The 16,460-nt window shown below is 43.3% G+C and overlaps 1 protein-coding gene across 1 annotated transcript in view; it reads right to left on the reverse strand.

The window, feature by feature from the left end:
* Positions 1-16,178, reverse strand: part of LOC124613123 (mitogen-activated protein kinase kinase kinase 13) — a 388,238-nt gene extending 372,060 nt beyond the window's left edge. Inside the window, exon 1 of the mRNA XM_047141738.1 lies at positions 16,046-16,178. Coding sequence (XP_046997694.1) covers positions 16,046-16,137 — 92 coding nt within the window. The 5' untranslated portion in view covers positions 16,138-16,178. The remainder of the gene's footprint in view (positions 1-16,045) is intronic.
* Positions 16,179-16,460: the final 282 nt, after the last annotated feature.

The raw sequence follows: 16,460 nt of genomic DNA on the forward strand, positions 1-16,460 counted from the left end.
TGGTTGGATAAAGAGGTAGTGGCATCATCCGGATTCATCCGCCAGCAAAAAGGGCTGCAGGGACTGGCGACATGCTGGTCACGTGTCCCACAGTCGTGCCTCACACCCCTCGCTGCCTTGTAGGCAGCAGTCGGCCAATCTGAGCAAGACAATGGGCTTTTTTTCTGGAATGATCACAGGCTTAATCTCAAGTAAATCAGATGCCACACTTCGGTTCATCGGTAGATACTGCAAAAATACAGCAATTTTCCAGAGGTGCTTTGTCTGACCCATCCTAGAATGCTTGAGTATTGCTCATCAGTCTGGGATCCGTACCGGGTCGGGTTGACAGAGGAGATAGAGAAGATCCAGAGAAGAGCGGCGCGTTTCGTCACAGGGTTATTTGGTAAGCGTGAGAGCGTTACGGAGATGTTTAGCAAACTCAAATGGCAGACTCTGCAAGAGGGGCGCTCTGCATCGCGGTGTAGCTTGCTGTCCAGGTTTCGAGAGGGTGCGTTTCTGAATGAGGTATCGAATATATTGCTTCCCCCTACTTATATCTCCCAAGGAGATTAAGAATGTAAAATTAGAGAAATTCGAGCGCGCATGGAGGCTTTCTGGCAGTCGTTCTTCCCGCGAACCATACGCGACTGGAACAGAAAAGGCAGGTAATGACAGTGGTACGTAAAGTGCCCTCCGGAACACACCGTTGGGTGACTTGCGGAGTATAAATGTAAATGTAGAATACTGCACAAGTGTGTAGGATCCATACCAAAAATGTAACTAACAGGTGTGGTTGAATCTATGCAAGGAAGGGCAGTACGAATGGTCACAGGTTTATTTGACTAACGTTAGTGTGTCACAGTAACGTTTACAAAAGTGAATTAGCTATTGCTGAAGACATACGCCAAGTACGCCGCGAAAGGCTACTTGTAAAGCTTCAAGAACAAGTATCGAGTGAGGAATCTAGGAAAATACCGCAGGCCCCTACATACTGCTCCCATAGTGACGGCGAAAACGAGACACACTAATTACAACATGTACAGAGAGAGTTTCTGCGATCCTTAGGGCGGCCGGAGTGGCCGAGGGGTTCTAGGCACTTCAGCCTGGAACCGCGCGACCGCTATGGTCGCAGGTTCGAATCCTGCCTCGGGCATGGATGTGTGTAATGTCCTTAGGTTAGTTAGGTTTAAGTAGTTCTAAGTTCTAGGGGACTGACGACCTCAGAGGTTAAATCCTATAGTGCTCACAGCCATTTGAACATTTTTTTTTTTTTTTTTTTTTTGCGCGCTCCTTAAGCGAAGACTCTAATATGTGATACCCCGGAATGTCTTGGTTGGTTGGCTGATTTGGGGGAGGGGACCAGGCAGCGAGGTAATCGGTCCCATTGGATTAGGGAAGGATGGGGAAGTAAGTCGGCAGTGCCATTTCAAAGAACCATCACGGAAAACCTAAAACAGGATAGCTGGAGGGGGGTTTGAATCGTCGTCCTCCCGAATGAGAGTCGAATGTGGTAACCACTGCGCCACCTTGCTATCTCTGGGATGTCTTCCGTGCACTCAGTGATTTGCGGCGTACAGATGTAGTATTAAGTAAGCTAAGTGTGCGACCGAGACGGAAATTGGAAAGCAGACTGGAAATAATGGTGTCGTGACATTGCACTGGAGATAACACGCACCAGCATTGTCCATTACGCACGTGAAACTCCCCAAGGAACAGATATCGCGCGTTATCTCGGTTTACGCTTTGGTGGGTCGGAAGACAAGACGGGGACTATGTCGCGTGCGGTTGGAGACAGGTGACTCACAATCAACCCACGTGTGGTAGAGAGGGGTGGGGGGACACTTGCCGCAGGCTTTTCGGACAGTTCAGTCCATGGTGGGTTGGGGTGGGGGTGGGGAGAGACATCACAGTGCTCTGGCCTCCAGTGCACTCTTTGTGTCATCTTCCGTCAGGACAGAGGACATTCACCGAGCGAGGTGGCGCAGTGGTTAATACACTGCACTCGCATTCGGGAGGACGACGGTTCAAAACCTGCGTCCGGCCGTCCTGATTTAGGTTTTCCGTGATTTCCCTAAATCGCTTCAGGCAAATGCCGGGACGGTTCCTTTGAAAGGGGACGGCCGACTCCATTCCCCATTCTTCCTTAAACCGATGGGACCGATGGCCTCGCTGTTTGGTCCCTCTTCCCAAACCAACCAAACGACAGAGGACCTCTGTGGCCGGCGGTTTATACTCTCTGGCAGCTTTCGTTAGAGTCATTAAGTTCTCTGTCTTATGTAATCTGTCAACCCTGAGGTTGGTTTGACCACCGCGGTGCTTTCCTAGACACGACCCTGTTGGAGCTGCGGGGTTGGAGGCGACAGGACGTGCGCCCGCACGCGCGCACCACCCCCCGTCAGTCGGCTGCTCGTTCTCGGCTATCAGTGGCTCTCACCCTCCATTGGGGAGAGCAGGCATTCAGCTCTCGGCACGCGACGCCAGTGTAGGACAGGCCAGCGATCCCCTACTGTTCCTCTCCCTCTTCCCCTCCCCCGTATCCAGCCAGACACACGGCTATTGATCGACGCTCGGCCCCTCCGGATGCAGCGCGTGCGCGGACGGCAGAGCCCTCACGCGGCGGCGCCAGCAACTACTCGCGCGTGCACACGCGGTTCGCGTAAACAAAGCCTCCTGCAGGCTCCTCCAGCCGACGTAGCCGTTCTCCTTGAACTGCTCGGGCAGGCAGGTACGGGACGCGTCACGGGCGCCTTTTGGCGCCAAGTCTGCGGCACAACACGAGAAACAAAGGGGAAAGCTGTGGCGCGGTAGATGCCGTGTCGGGGACAACATCTGCGTCGGAGTGAGCCGTCGCTCAGGCAACACGCGCCTCACAATTTCTGCAAACATTATAAATGACCAAACTAGCTACAGGAGTACCGTACAGAGAGAGTGCAGGACAGCTGTCTAAGAGGAGGCAATATTATGTCTAAATTATATCAAAATTTGTTTTACTCGTTTTGTTCCACTCCTGACTGGTCCGTAACTGCAGAAAACAACGTAATATTTGTCGGTCCACCTTAACGCAAGCCGCTAGTTGCTACACCCAGACCGCTACGGTCAGCGCCGGCTTTAGGGTGGGGCGACTCGGGCTGTCGCCCAGGGCGCCGGGGCCCAAGGGGCGCCACGTACTAAACGCATGTAAAAAACAAAAAAATTACAATTTACAATCACCCATTTCGCGAAACTAAAATATTATTCAGTCTCATTCAACATACGTCGCTAATCTCACGAATGCGCGATGAATTCGGGGTAGCAGAAGAGAAATCATGCTGAATGCAATCTTCGTATTGTCTGCAACCATCCGTGTTTGACGCGGGCTAGCACGGGCTCTACCAAAGCGCCTCTCTCATTTGTTTCAAGAACTGCAACAAGGAAGAGCCCATGCAGCCGCACCATCTCTCGTTTACAACAGAAACTACCGGTCGCTCCAAATAAAAGAAAATACAGACTGTGAAATATACATTACATTATGATTTAATTAATACGAATGTATTTATATCGAATATTTGTGACTTAATGACTCATGTACATTAATTAATAGATCACGCAATGCGTGCACTGCATTCATGGAGAATTCTCCCCTAACTTACTGAAATAATACAGCGCCACACAATGTTTGTTAGACTGCATGTGTTGGCAGCGCTACGATTTGCACCCGCATGTCAGTAAGAGTCGGAGGCAGCGGTCATGTTTTCGCGGCTGAATAATTGTGAGTGAAACGAGTGTCGTGACTGTGTCAACATTTTAATTTTCTGGTAGGTGCGAAAAACATTTTTATCTTTCAGTTCAGGTTTTTTTCTAGTTACGTCTACTGATAGGTGAATTTCTTTATTTGTTATAGATCGAATATTGTGGTCGCGAAATAGAGCAGTGTCCAAGCAATAATTTGTCAAATTATTAAATCATGCCAGAAGAGAAGGAAATGATTTAAAAAAAAGCTTTCTGGTTCGGAAAATCGGAAAAGAAAAGCTGAAAAAGAAAAAGTTCTTGAAGAAACTAAAAAGCACATGAATATTTATAAGTACCTTAAAGGAAATTCTAAGGCAAATACTTCAGATATTGAATCAAAAGTCCATGTATCAGCAAATATTTCTTCAGACTGAACAATTATACACAAAAAATATACAATCACCTATTGAAGGTGATCAAATTGACCAGCGCAGTACATATTTGCATGAATCCTCTGATATTTCTCCAAGTCAAAATCAACACATGACATCTGTGGTCGATGAAAGTATCAACGTTCTTGCAATAAAAGAATACAATGTTTCTGATGTAGGTACGTGGCCAAAAGTACTTAATGCTAGAGATATAGATCGCATTATAATATGCGGACCCTCAAAAGTATGTCTAAATAACTTTCCAAAAGATGAAAATGGGCGTCATTTCTCTTCAACTCATTACACAAGAAAACTATCAAACGAAGAAACTATCAGACGACGGTGGCTAGTTTATTCTGTATCAAACGACAGTGTCTTTTGCTTTTGTTGTCGACTGTTTGATTTAAAGTCAACTACTAATTTGACTACCACTGTGGATTTCAGAAATTGTAAACATTTAAGTTAAGCTCTGAAACTGCATGAAAATAGTCCTAACCACAAAAAAGCATTTACTCAATGGACTGAAGCTGAAATCAGGTTTAAAGCTGGATTAACTATTGACAAGGAAGAACAAAAGCTAATTTCTAAAGAAAGTTTACGATGGAGCAATGTGCTTCAAAGATTGATGCACATTACTTTGTATTTGGCTGAAAATAATATGGCATTCAGAGGGTTATCAGATAAATTATTTACCCCCAATAATGGAAAATTCTTAGGTCTTGTACAGTTATCGGCAAAGTTTGATCCAATCATGGAAGAGCACGTCAGACTGGCATTGAATGGTGATTAGGCTGACCATTATTGCGGCAAAAATATACAAAATGAATTAATAGAACTCATGGCATCACACGTTATGTCTACAATCGTATCCCGCATAAAGGGTTCAAAGTATTATGCAATCATAGCTGACTGTACTCCAGATATAAGCCACAAAGAACAACTTTCGATAACTTTAAGATGCGCCGACATAACAGAGGATGGCGTAAGTGTAAAAGAAAATTTCATCTCATTTCTGCAAATAGATGATACAACCGGTGAAGGCCTCACAGAAAGCATTTTAAAAACATTGAGTAATCTTGACCTTAACATTAATGACTGCAGAGGACAGGGCTACGATAACGGCGCGAACATGAAGGGGAAAAATAAAGGCGTCCAGAACAGAATTAAGAAGTTAAATCCACTAGCTTTTTTTGTGCCATGTGGATGCCATAGTTATAATTTGGTATTGTGTGATGCGGCAAAATCATCAGTAAAATCCGTGACACTGTTCGGAATGTTACAAAAAAATGTTTAATCTATTTGCTGGATCGGTAAATAGATGGAAAATTTTGACCGACCATTTGAAGATATACACCCTGAAAAATGTGACACACGCTGGGAAGCTCGAATTGATAGCGTCAAAGCGGTTCGTTATCAATTATGCGAAATGCATGACGCTTTGGTTTCCTTGGCCGATGCTACTGAACAAAGCGATGCTGCGGTGTCACACGAAGCGACAACACTAGGAGGACAATTAAAAGACTTCAGCTTCATTGTTTCTGTCGCGACATGGTATGATGATGTTCTGTTTCAAATTAACGTTGTGAGTAAAGCAAGTCAGTCACCCACAATCAACTTTGTCGAGTTTATGGGAATCCTTTACAAATGTTGCTCTTATTTGGAAACATATAGACAAACAGGTTTCGAACAAGCTATTGTAACAGCAACTGAACTGGCTTCGGATCTTGATACGCAGCCATTATTTAAACCACAAATGCGATTAAGACGTATTAAACGCAGGCCGGGTGAAGAGGCTGTTGATGATCAAATAACTGACCCAAAAAAAGAAGTTTAAAGTAGAGTTTTTCAATGCACTGTTGGACACCGTGCACATATCCATGAAAGAAAGATTTGAACAGATGCAAGAATTTTCTGCGACGTGGAGTTTCTTGTTTGACATTTAAAAAAAAAATCAAAATAAAGAAGAACTAATACAATGCTGTTCTAAATTACAAGAAAAGTTAACTGTCAACATGAAGTCAGATATTGATGGAAATTTGCTGTGCGACGAAATTTTAGGCCTGCAACACTATCTCGAAGACAGCCAGGCAACGCCTATTGAAGCCTTAAACTTCATAAAAAAGCATAATCTTCAAGAGTTATATCCCAACATCTGGATAACGTTACGTATTTTGCTAACAATACCAGTGACTGTCGCAAGCGGCGAACGCAGTTTTTCCAAACTGAAGTTGATAAAAACGTACTTGCGGTCTACAATGTCTCAAACAAGACTAACCAGTTTGGCCTCACTGTCCATTGAAAATGAAGTTGCAGAAAACCTGGACTTTGCTAATCTGATCAGAGACTTTGCCGACAGAAAAGCGAGAACAGTAAAATTTTAGTCGTTTATAATTGTTTTTCATTAGGCGTAATATGTTTTGTGTTCAGATGACTGACAGAAAATATAGGTTTATGGCTTACAGTTATATTAAATTCAATAAAAATATGGTACCCAATTCAAAATTAGTGTTTTTTCGTTATACATATTACCTCCTATATATAAAAATCAATTGTTGTGTGTTAGTCTCACCAAACCAAAGAAATGGCTTGACCAATTTGAATAATTTTTGTTTTGTTTTGTTCGCTTTAGTACAGGGGTGCTTCAGAAAAGAAAAGAAATATTTGGGATATACGAGCCTGTTTCAACCACATTTTACGCATCTTTTCTTTGTTTGGAACACGCAAAAACAATTTTCTGGAGTTGTTGTAGATGTACAGTGCAGTACTACGCAATTTTTTAGACAATTTCCCAAAACGTGAATGCCCAAACAATATATCACTGCTATACTGACTGTTACGGCAGCGACAGCAGCATGCTGGACTGACGTCACAGGCTACACAAGACTCACATGGAGCGTCTTAGCAGGCTTTCAGATTATTTGGATTTCATTTCCATTTAAAAAAATAAAATACTCAAATTTACGATGGAAAAAACCATGTTATGATCATAAGATGACGCCATTAACCACTTAAGACGATTTCTAGAAAACAGTCAAATACCGTGTTGCGAAGCACTGCCAGGTTCGCCATTTATACAATAAAGGGCGCCAACTGGACGACTCGCCCGGGGCACCTGGATGGCAAAGGCCGGCCCTGGCTACGGTCGCAGGTTCGAATCGTGCCTCGGGTATGGATGTGTGTGATGTCCTTAGGTTAGTTAGGATTAAGTAGTTCTAAGTTCTATGGGACTGATGACCTCAGATGTTAAGTCCCATAGTGCTCAGAGCCATTTTTGAGCTACACCCAGACTAGATTCAGTGGGTTCTGATTCACACAGGAATACAAGCGCTTTTTCCCGTATAGATTGTGTCACACTTAACAGTAACAAATCTGTAATTGTGTGAGTCAATATTCGATCTGTTTGTAATTCTGTTTCTTCCTAACGAGTACAAAAAGATTTCCTTCATATTTTCACTTTTTTCTTCTTTCTCTGTATCCAAGGCAGAACACTTTCGGTACGCACTCTCCAAATTAAACTTAAAAGTTTGCATGTTATACAAAACCGAGAATAGGGCCAAACACATTCGCGGGCTGCACTGAAACTGATTCAGGCTGAGGCAAACGAACCGCTCTTCGTAGTTCAGCAACAATTCAGTACCTCTACAATGCAAGATGAAGACTGTTTTTCTATTTCATTCGCGAGAAGAGCAAGCAAATTCTGATGGTCTGCACAACGGATGTGCCCTAAGTCTGTTATTTTATTGGAAATTTGGAGTAAGTCTTATGCGACCAAACTGCTGAGGTCATCGGTCCCTAGGCTTACACACCCCCATGCCCAAGAGAGGACTCGAACTTCTGGCGGGGGGACCCGTGGCAAGGCGCTGTGATCGCTCGGCTACCCCGCGCGGCTGTTACTTTGTTCTTTGGGTACGTACGGAAAATACAAGATGAAGACAATGGAAGAGTTTCAGAGTCTATCTGAAATATACGCTCTTTAAATTTATCAAAGAGTTTTGCGAGTAGAATAATCTTTTCTTTAAAATAATGTATGCATTAAAGTTCCCTTAGCACCTCCGTTACACTTTCTTAAGTATTAAGCAGATTGCTTATAACTTTAGCGGCTGAAATCATCGAACTTCATCCTTCGGGCCGATTTGGCAAGAACCTCACACACTAATGCACTATTCAGACTAGAGGGAGAGACCGTCATTCACACCAAACACCAAGCTCTTACGAGAAACGTAGTATTTCCGAAACCTGGATCGTGATTACACCGGTGGTGTAGTCACGAATCTCAAGGATCAGAATGGAGAAAAGACGCAGGAGTCTAGTTTGATGTATGGAGTTGCACAGGATGTCTGTGTAATCAAGAAATAACCTAGTCGAAATTGTGGAGCGTCTCCTTAACTAGCTCCAAGCTGTATACTCGCTATATGTAAGCCTCCAAGCTTCAAAAAGCTAACAGAAAAGAGCTGAATTAAGAAGAATTCAAAGACCAGAATGTTTAAATGGGATGGATGCCAAAAGAAAGATAAGAAATACACGAGAAAGCGACGTTCAGGCTATTCCAATAAATTTTCGTTATATACAACTTCGCTTGATCTGCAAATCAGTCTTATTTGTACTCATTTGCAAAACTTGCCCAGCATTAACATAGATTTCTACATCTACACTCTACGAATTTTTATTAATGCAGGACAAAGGATAGGTAATATTCATTGTGTTATACATTCCAGTTTGTCTACGTTCCCATCCCGCATGCAATACGGGAAGATTCATCTCTTATACTCATATTTGTGTACATCATCTCTTATTAGGCTAATTTCATCTTCGGGAATTCACTTTTATACAGGGATATTCACCCGTAAAAACCAGTTCTTGGAATCTTGTAGGTACTTTTGCGAAAAATACCTGACGCCCGCCTTTATTTTCTGTCATTTGAGATATTTAAACCACTCCGCCGTGGGCTCCCACCAAGCAAAAATAAACCTACGTTCTTTCGCACTGCCTTTGTTTACATACGCTCGAGATTCCCCGTGATTGGAACTGGAACAAGACCCATGCCTCTCGTAACCAGCCAGGCTTAGCCGGCAGTAGGGCCCGTGCCTCCAGAACCCAACTAGCTTTCTCAGAGTGGTAGTTTGTGGGCTCATGTTTCAGTATACGACTAATAATTTCATAGTGAACAAGTTCTCTGATGTGACTGTAGTTACAGCAAGTAGAACGGAAAGGAAAATGGTACTCAGAACGGTTATGCTTACGGATTCCAAAAATCGTTAAAAGTTGGTGTAGCCCGATGGACGTGCAACATTAAGAGTTACAAAGTTTCATTAAAACTGCCTCCATTGAAGGCGCAGATGTGCTGGAGAGTCAAACCTACCACAACCACGCAGAAATAACTGGTGGCAAAATTCGGGTACAGGAAATAGCGGTCTGACGAGGAGACCTACACGAGATATACAGAAGAATCCATCAAAACTTATATATTATCAGCTAACAGAAGAACACACTGAAAAAATAGCTGTTAAAAATGCCGACTGCTTACACAAATCCATTTACAAAGCTAGACGAAAAATTCTACCGATATTACCTATTAATATTCAGAAGGTTCATACCATTCTGAACACGTCAAGTGTGAAAGGTACAGGTGGGGTTTATTTATTGTTACATAATGGCGCTGACAAAAAAACCGTAATGCACCAAGTTTTTTGTCAGCTATTTATGATCCATAGGCTTGTTAATGGACATTAGATTGTGCGTTTTTTTTTTTTTTTTTTTTTTTTTTTTTTTTTTTTTTTTTTTTTTTGACGATAAGAAAAGATCTTACCAGCATGTCTTTTTCGACAGTTGTTGATAAATGTGATAATCTAGGTCTGAAATTATCCAGAACAGTGTTTTCAGATTTTGAAGAAAGCGTTATGAAAGCTGGAAACGAGGTGTGGTCCGAGATAACAAGCCAAAGATGAAAATTTCATCTAACACCGAGCAGGTGGCGATAAAGACACAGAGGGACTTGGAGATGACCATTGGCACATAAATGAAATCGCAAGTTACTGTCCTACATATTAGGTTTGGCAATGTTGGTTCCTGGCATGGTTGGTGAGTGTTCTGTTGAGGACGTAATTTCAACGATGCCTTAATATTTATATAGACGCACTCTTTGCTCCGTCCATGTGGGCAGGACGAAGTTCCAAGAAACAGAAAACCACCAGTGCTTCCGAAAGTTTCCACAGCAAGTACAATACTCTATTCCATCCCTGCATCCTAGATACAGACAGGTTTTATTGAGGTACTGAAGCAAATTGAACAAGACAACAAAATTGCATCCATTAAAAAAAAAAGAAAAACAAGAAAAAGGAAATGTGTTGACTGGTTTTAAAATTCATAAAACAGCAAGTGGCGAACTTCAGTGCTGGAAAAATTACAAGAATGCAATATGTGAAATTATTGAAGATGGGCATATGTAATAGGCTAATATGACGAATTTGTAAGTATATATCAAAATAGAAAATAATGTAAATACTTCTGGGTATGAGTTCGACTCCTCGTGGTGCACCTTGCGTAACGCTAAACGAACTGGTAAAAATACCACTAATTCTTAATTTAAGCTTTAGAGGCTCATTTTTTTATCTTTATGGTCAGGATAATCACTGCCATTTCTCCTTGTTACGACAGACTGGAAGAATGTTTTATAATTTCAACCAGATTTGCTTTGAACGGGAGGACATCCCTAACCTAGGGCGGCGTGGATCCCGCGACCAACCCGCATTCTTAAGGGTCCGAGACATGGGTTCTACTTTTCTGACCGCGGAAGCCGTGGATCGTGAGCCCCATTGCAATCTGGACTGCTATACCACATTCCAGTATGAGTCATCTGCAAGCTGTCTCTTTCGTTTTCAAGCGAGCTCATGTATGTATTCCACTCTCTCTACATGCTGTTAGTTCAGGCAGTTTTTATGACTTGACAGTTTAAAATTGCCTCTAACGATTCTTTTAATCAAAGGTAATTGCATCTATTGTTTTTTGCGACGTTAAGGGCTATTTGCTTGTCTCCACACCAAGGTGATATTTTGGCAAGATCTACATATTACCACAGTTTTATCTGGTAACACTTCGGCACAGAAAACATTATTATGTGTGAAAAAGTACGACGTTGTAACTAATTATTTGCAAGTTTATTGATATTTAAAGTGGCGACGTGGCGCGATAAACGATGCAGACACGAAGAAAATAATTTGAAAAAAATTTCTCCGGTAGAAGATGCTGTAAATTAGATGAATTCGTCGGCTAACTACTGAAGAGGTACTAAATGGAGAAAAAAAGAAATTTATGGCACAATGTTATTAAAACAGGGTGTCAGCTGATAGAACAAGTCCTCAGTCAAGGAGGAACTGGTAACTTGGTAATAGGGGGGGGGGGGGGGGGCTGGCAGCAGTGGGTGCGGGGGCAGATGGGAGGTAAAATTTTTGCGGGGAGGTCAAGGGTTCATTACAAGAAGTTGGTTCATAATGAGGCAGTGTACAGTAGTTACGCAGAGATGAAGAGGCTTGCATAGGACAGACTAGAGCTGGAGACGAGAAAGTAAAAATGAGATACGTAACATCTATGTCGGCGTGGAGACTCCAAAAGCCAACGACCGGCGCATGGCGTAGGTCATCGTGTACTATTACTATCACTCCAACTAATTTCCTTTTCTGTTCCACTCGCAAACAGAGAGGGAAAAAACGACTGTCTATGTGTCTCCGTATGAGCCCTAATCTCTCCAATCCTATCTTCGTGACCCTTCCGCGAAATGTGCATTGGCCGCAGTAGAATCGTTCCGCAGTCAGCCTCAAATGCCGGTCCTGCAAATTTTCTCAATACTCCTCCAGGAAAATAATGTCGCCTTCCATCCAGCGATTCCCATCGGAGTTCCCTAGCATCCTCGAAATAATGCGTACTGTTCGAAACTGCCGGTAACAAATCTAGCAGACCGCCTCTGAATTCCTTCGATGTCTTCCTTTAATCCGACACAGTGCAGATCCCAAACACTAACAGTACTAAACAATGTGTCGCACTAGTGTCCTATACATAGTCTCCTTCTCCCAATAAAATCGAAGTCTACCATTTGTCTTCCCTTCTAAAATCCTTACATTCACAATCCAGACTTCATGGAAAACGTAAAGGAGGCGTTTCTTCGAAAGGAATGAAGAAAGAATACAGATCTAAGAAAAATTATGTACGATATTTCAGGCTTCTAGGTAAAGCACAACCAACTTAAAAGCAAAAGTGAAGTTTCCCTGCGTTTCCCAGGTGTAACAGAAACATTTCCACGTGAGAGACAGACGTTACTTATGTTTCTTTCAGCAGCCAGCCTTCGCGAACCGGCGGCCCGACTGCATTCATTCTCTAACTACGAATATCATCTTAAATTCAGTTGACGATATAGTTAAACTTCAGTTTCGAGACAAGGTTTTACTTTTCATTTGACAGCGCCAGAGCTGGTGCACATCTTTCTCTTAATTTCACTTCCAATTGCTATCTTATCTTCACAGAAGTTAGCGAAGATGCCTCGAACACAGTTTATGGACTGCGAGGGTGGCCTATCCATCCTCGATACTTGCGTGTTTTGTGAGGACTCCGCTGTGCTGCAACGCAACATAGAAAGCATTTGTCGAAGAAGACCAAATACGGTAAGCTGCGGTGCAGGAACGCGAAGGGGCAGTGTGACAGCATTCGCGCTCTCCTGAGTGGTTACTTGCCACTGTACTGTTTAATAAGCGGCCTTTTCGATCCGTGGATGCGGCGTGGGAAGACTAGCTGACTTCAAGATAGCAACGGCAGTAGAGGGTCGAGCTGCAGGATATATTCAGTCCTAGTGTTTTTTGAATTTTCAGCTTTATCATCATGGGAAAAGTCTACTTTAATATATAGGTCTATTCAAATTCTCCTTTCCAACTTTTCCTTCCACGAAGATCATTGACTACCTTCGAGCAAGGATAAAGTCGCGTGCACATCCAGATTATATTCCTGCAACATTCGACCGACATTGTAGTAGGCCCGTGCATCATTTACGCTTAAGATAACTGTGGTTTTGCCAGGTATACTAACAGCCCAGTGCACTAAAATGGCTTGGATTACTTTCTCGCGCATATTTAAAACGAAGGCGAGCCGAAACATTACATGAAATTCAATCACAGCATCGGTAAATACAGTGTTTTCGTGCAGACGGCCTTCTTGTGATGCAGATTAACAGTTATCATAATGCTCTTATGTTTCAGATATTTAATGTTGAGTAGCAAACAAACTGTTTTATTCTACTAACGTTTATTTATTACGAACCAGTTTTCAGATCACTAGTCTACCATCAACGTGTTTTAAGAACGCTAAGTAATGCAAATGTAAGCATGTATTCAAATTTGCGTGTACAAGGTGGCAAACAGTGTATAAATTAAGAAAGAATCCGACGTGAGAAGTCGGGTGTCGATACATCATATTTAACTGTGCTATTCTATATTTTAACCTGAGGACCGATCCCTGTCTTTTATAGGACATTAAGGCGAGTGTGATATACGGCATAAGGTTGTATGTGTTGTCTGGCCTTTCCAAATCACCGGCAGGGAGATTTTGGGATATTACAGAGCGACTGGCTCAGTCATCGTTTCAAAGTGCTCACACAGGCATAGTCATCTGAGCTGGCATAGTCATCTGAGCTGTTGTAAATGTTTTTGTTATGCACTTTTATAATATAGTTTATCGACAGTTATTCCATTTATCTCTATTTCGTGTTGTTTTTTTGGGCCTAAATGGGTGCGCGTTTATTATAAATCATGATCGCTGTGACCATTCTATTTGGTTTTAAAACTTATTGTTGTTTAAACGCATTTCAACCAGACTCGTCTCTACTGTCTGCAAAGGGGCTTAACTGCCGAGTGATCAGCGCCCTACAACTTTGATAACAACCACAACCACCAGACACCAGCTTGATATGGAACGTGAGGTGTGATAGAACGCTGTTATTAACTGGAAGACAGCTCCTCAGTTCTAAAAGTTAACTTTTTTTTTTGGGAACGTGAAAATACCAAGTTGACAGTTCTCGCCATGACTGAAATTACACATAATTAATCTCACACTCCACATACACAGTTGGTTTGACGAAAGCTTTTTGTGTCTGGTGACCAATAACATCTAGCCGTCTTATAGAGAGTGAAGGGAAATTCTGTAAAACAGTGGCAGAATAATGTGACTGATGATAACATTTGTCCTCAGAGAGAATATTTTTTCACCTCTCGCTACACCTACCACTTTCGGAAGATTAACTCAACTCTTAAGGCATATGAGTCATTGTTCCACTTTTCCACTCCACAATTAACAAAATGAAACAGTTCGTTTCATGATAAATTAACAGAACGGGGCTGGAGTGGAACTCTCCCGTCCCGAAACCTTGGTTAAGCGACAGACTGACCTATAGCATTGCCCGAGATCTAGGTTAGGTCGGAAAGTGATATGATGCCCAAAGTTGGTGATGCCAAGAAATGTGGATGCGAAATAAAGGTTGTAGGAACAGACTGATGTATACGTTCGCGCCATATTTAACACGTTTCGCTATAGAAACGCAAAAATTGCGAGTAGCAATGTTTTTCAAACATTGGATTCTCATTATAAGTAGTCTCACATACACTTTTCAACAATTTTTTTGTAACCAACGTCTATATTCCACAAAACGTTATAGAATGTGACGCAAAGCGTACTTTTTAAGATACCCCATGTTAAGGCTTCGAGTGTAATTGACACAGATACGATTTATCTTTCTTTTGTTTTGTCGAGATTGCACTGGTTATTAAATTACACGATATTGTATTTCGTTAACTGTGACGTGATTTTAAACAGCAATTTTAACTGTTGATATCGTCAGAGAAAGGAAGGAATCATATTTACACATCGCGTCTTGAGCGAAGCATCACGAATTACATTAACCCAAGTGAACAGACACGTTGTACGCGTCATATCGAAAATGTTTCACACTAATTTCTTTCCGTATCGAGGTTGTGTGTACACGACGACTTATATATTTTTCATCCAGTATAAAATGGTAGTTGAAAGCCGGATACTGGTGAAACATGGCTTAATTTTTAAAAAGAAAGCAATTGCTACGTTTCTTACATATTTTATGTAATTCGCGCGCTAAACGAGTGTAGAAAAATAGTCTCCGTTGCCATGTGGGTTTAGCTACTATTACGACATGCTGAACCCGATGCTTTCTGGAAGCTGCTGTTTCGTTTCGGTAACATACAAGTGATGCAAACAGTATTATTTATCACTAAAGTGTAGTTACAAGCAAAATTAAAGTACGACGGAAACAGCAGGCACAAATTTGTCACTTTAGTGAGAAAACGCATCGTGCACGAAAGAAATAAACATGACGTGCAACAGCCGATATTTGTATGGTAAGAAACAAAAAATACAGGGGTAGGTTAAGCAGCGTTGATGTGTGCATCGAGGGGGCTCGGATGAGCTGCGTCTGTCCGTAGGTTTGACCCTCGAGCCGCTTGTCGGCGGCGTGGGTCTTCCGCAGACGCAAGACGCCGTACGTGACGGCTGCGGAGCCCACAGTGCGGTAGGGTACGACACAAGGCGGTATCGATTCCTCACGTGATGCAGGCTACACTCTCTCCCCACTCCACCCACCCCCACACACGCTGTCATTGACGTCGACGGAATGCACGCTGTGTGGATCCACAGTGAAAATGTTTACAAACAAAGAGCGATTCCGTTAACAACTGCACAAAGAGGGTAGGTTTGGCGACATTTCTGCGTTCCACTAGCACACATTCCACTCGCTGGCGGCGTGAGCGGCCGCCGCACGAGAGCGTCCGATAAGCGACACTGTGGGGGGAAGGAAGGATTTTCGCACACTGGGTCCACTGGCGGGCACACGACAGACGCAGGCGACGGCGGGCACCGACCTGTTGGTGAAGTTGTCCTGGTCGTCGCGACTGGTGGAGAGGCCGGCCGAGGACGAGGAGGGCCGCTCCATGGTGGCTACGGGGGTGTGCATGGCGGCCGCCGCCTCGCGCTACCACATCGCAGTCCGCACTGCCCACCGGCGCGCAGGCCGGCCCCGAGCGGCGGCGCGCGCCCTGGCGCGCCCTGGCGGCGGCGCCCGCAACTAGCGCTGCCGGCCCTGCGTGGGTGGCCCGACCGTGTGTCCTCCTGCCGGCCGCACTGGCGCGCCTATTAACAGGTCGTGCCGCTCTCGCCCTCCCCCTGACAGCCAGTCAAACGGTGAACAAACTACACACTTGGGTCTACCTGAAAGGGAAATGACTGGTTCGTACTCGTTGCACAAAGTCAGGTATACCTAGCCTACGCGATAGGCTC

The sequence above is a fragment of the Schistocerca americana genome, chromosome 4 (assembly GCF_021461395.2).
Source record: "Schistocerca americana isolate TAMUIC-IGC-003095 chromosome 4, iqSchAmer2.1, whole genome shotgun sequence".
NCBI lineage: Eukaryota > Metazoa > Arthropoda > Insecta > Orthoptera > Acrididae > Schistocerca > Schistocerca americana.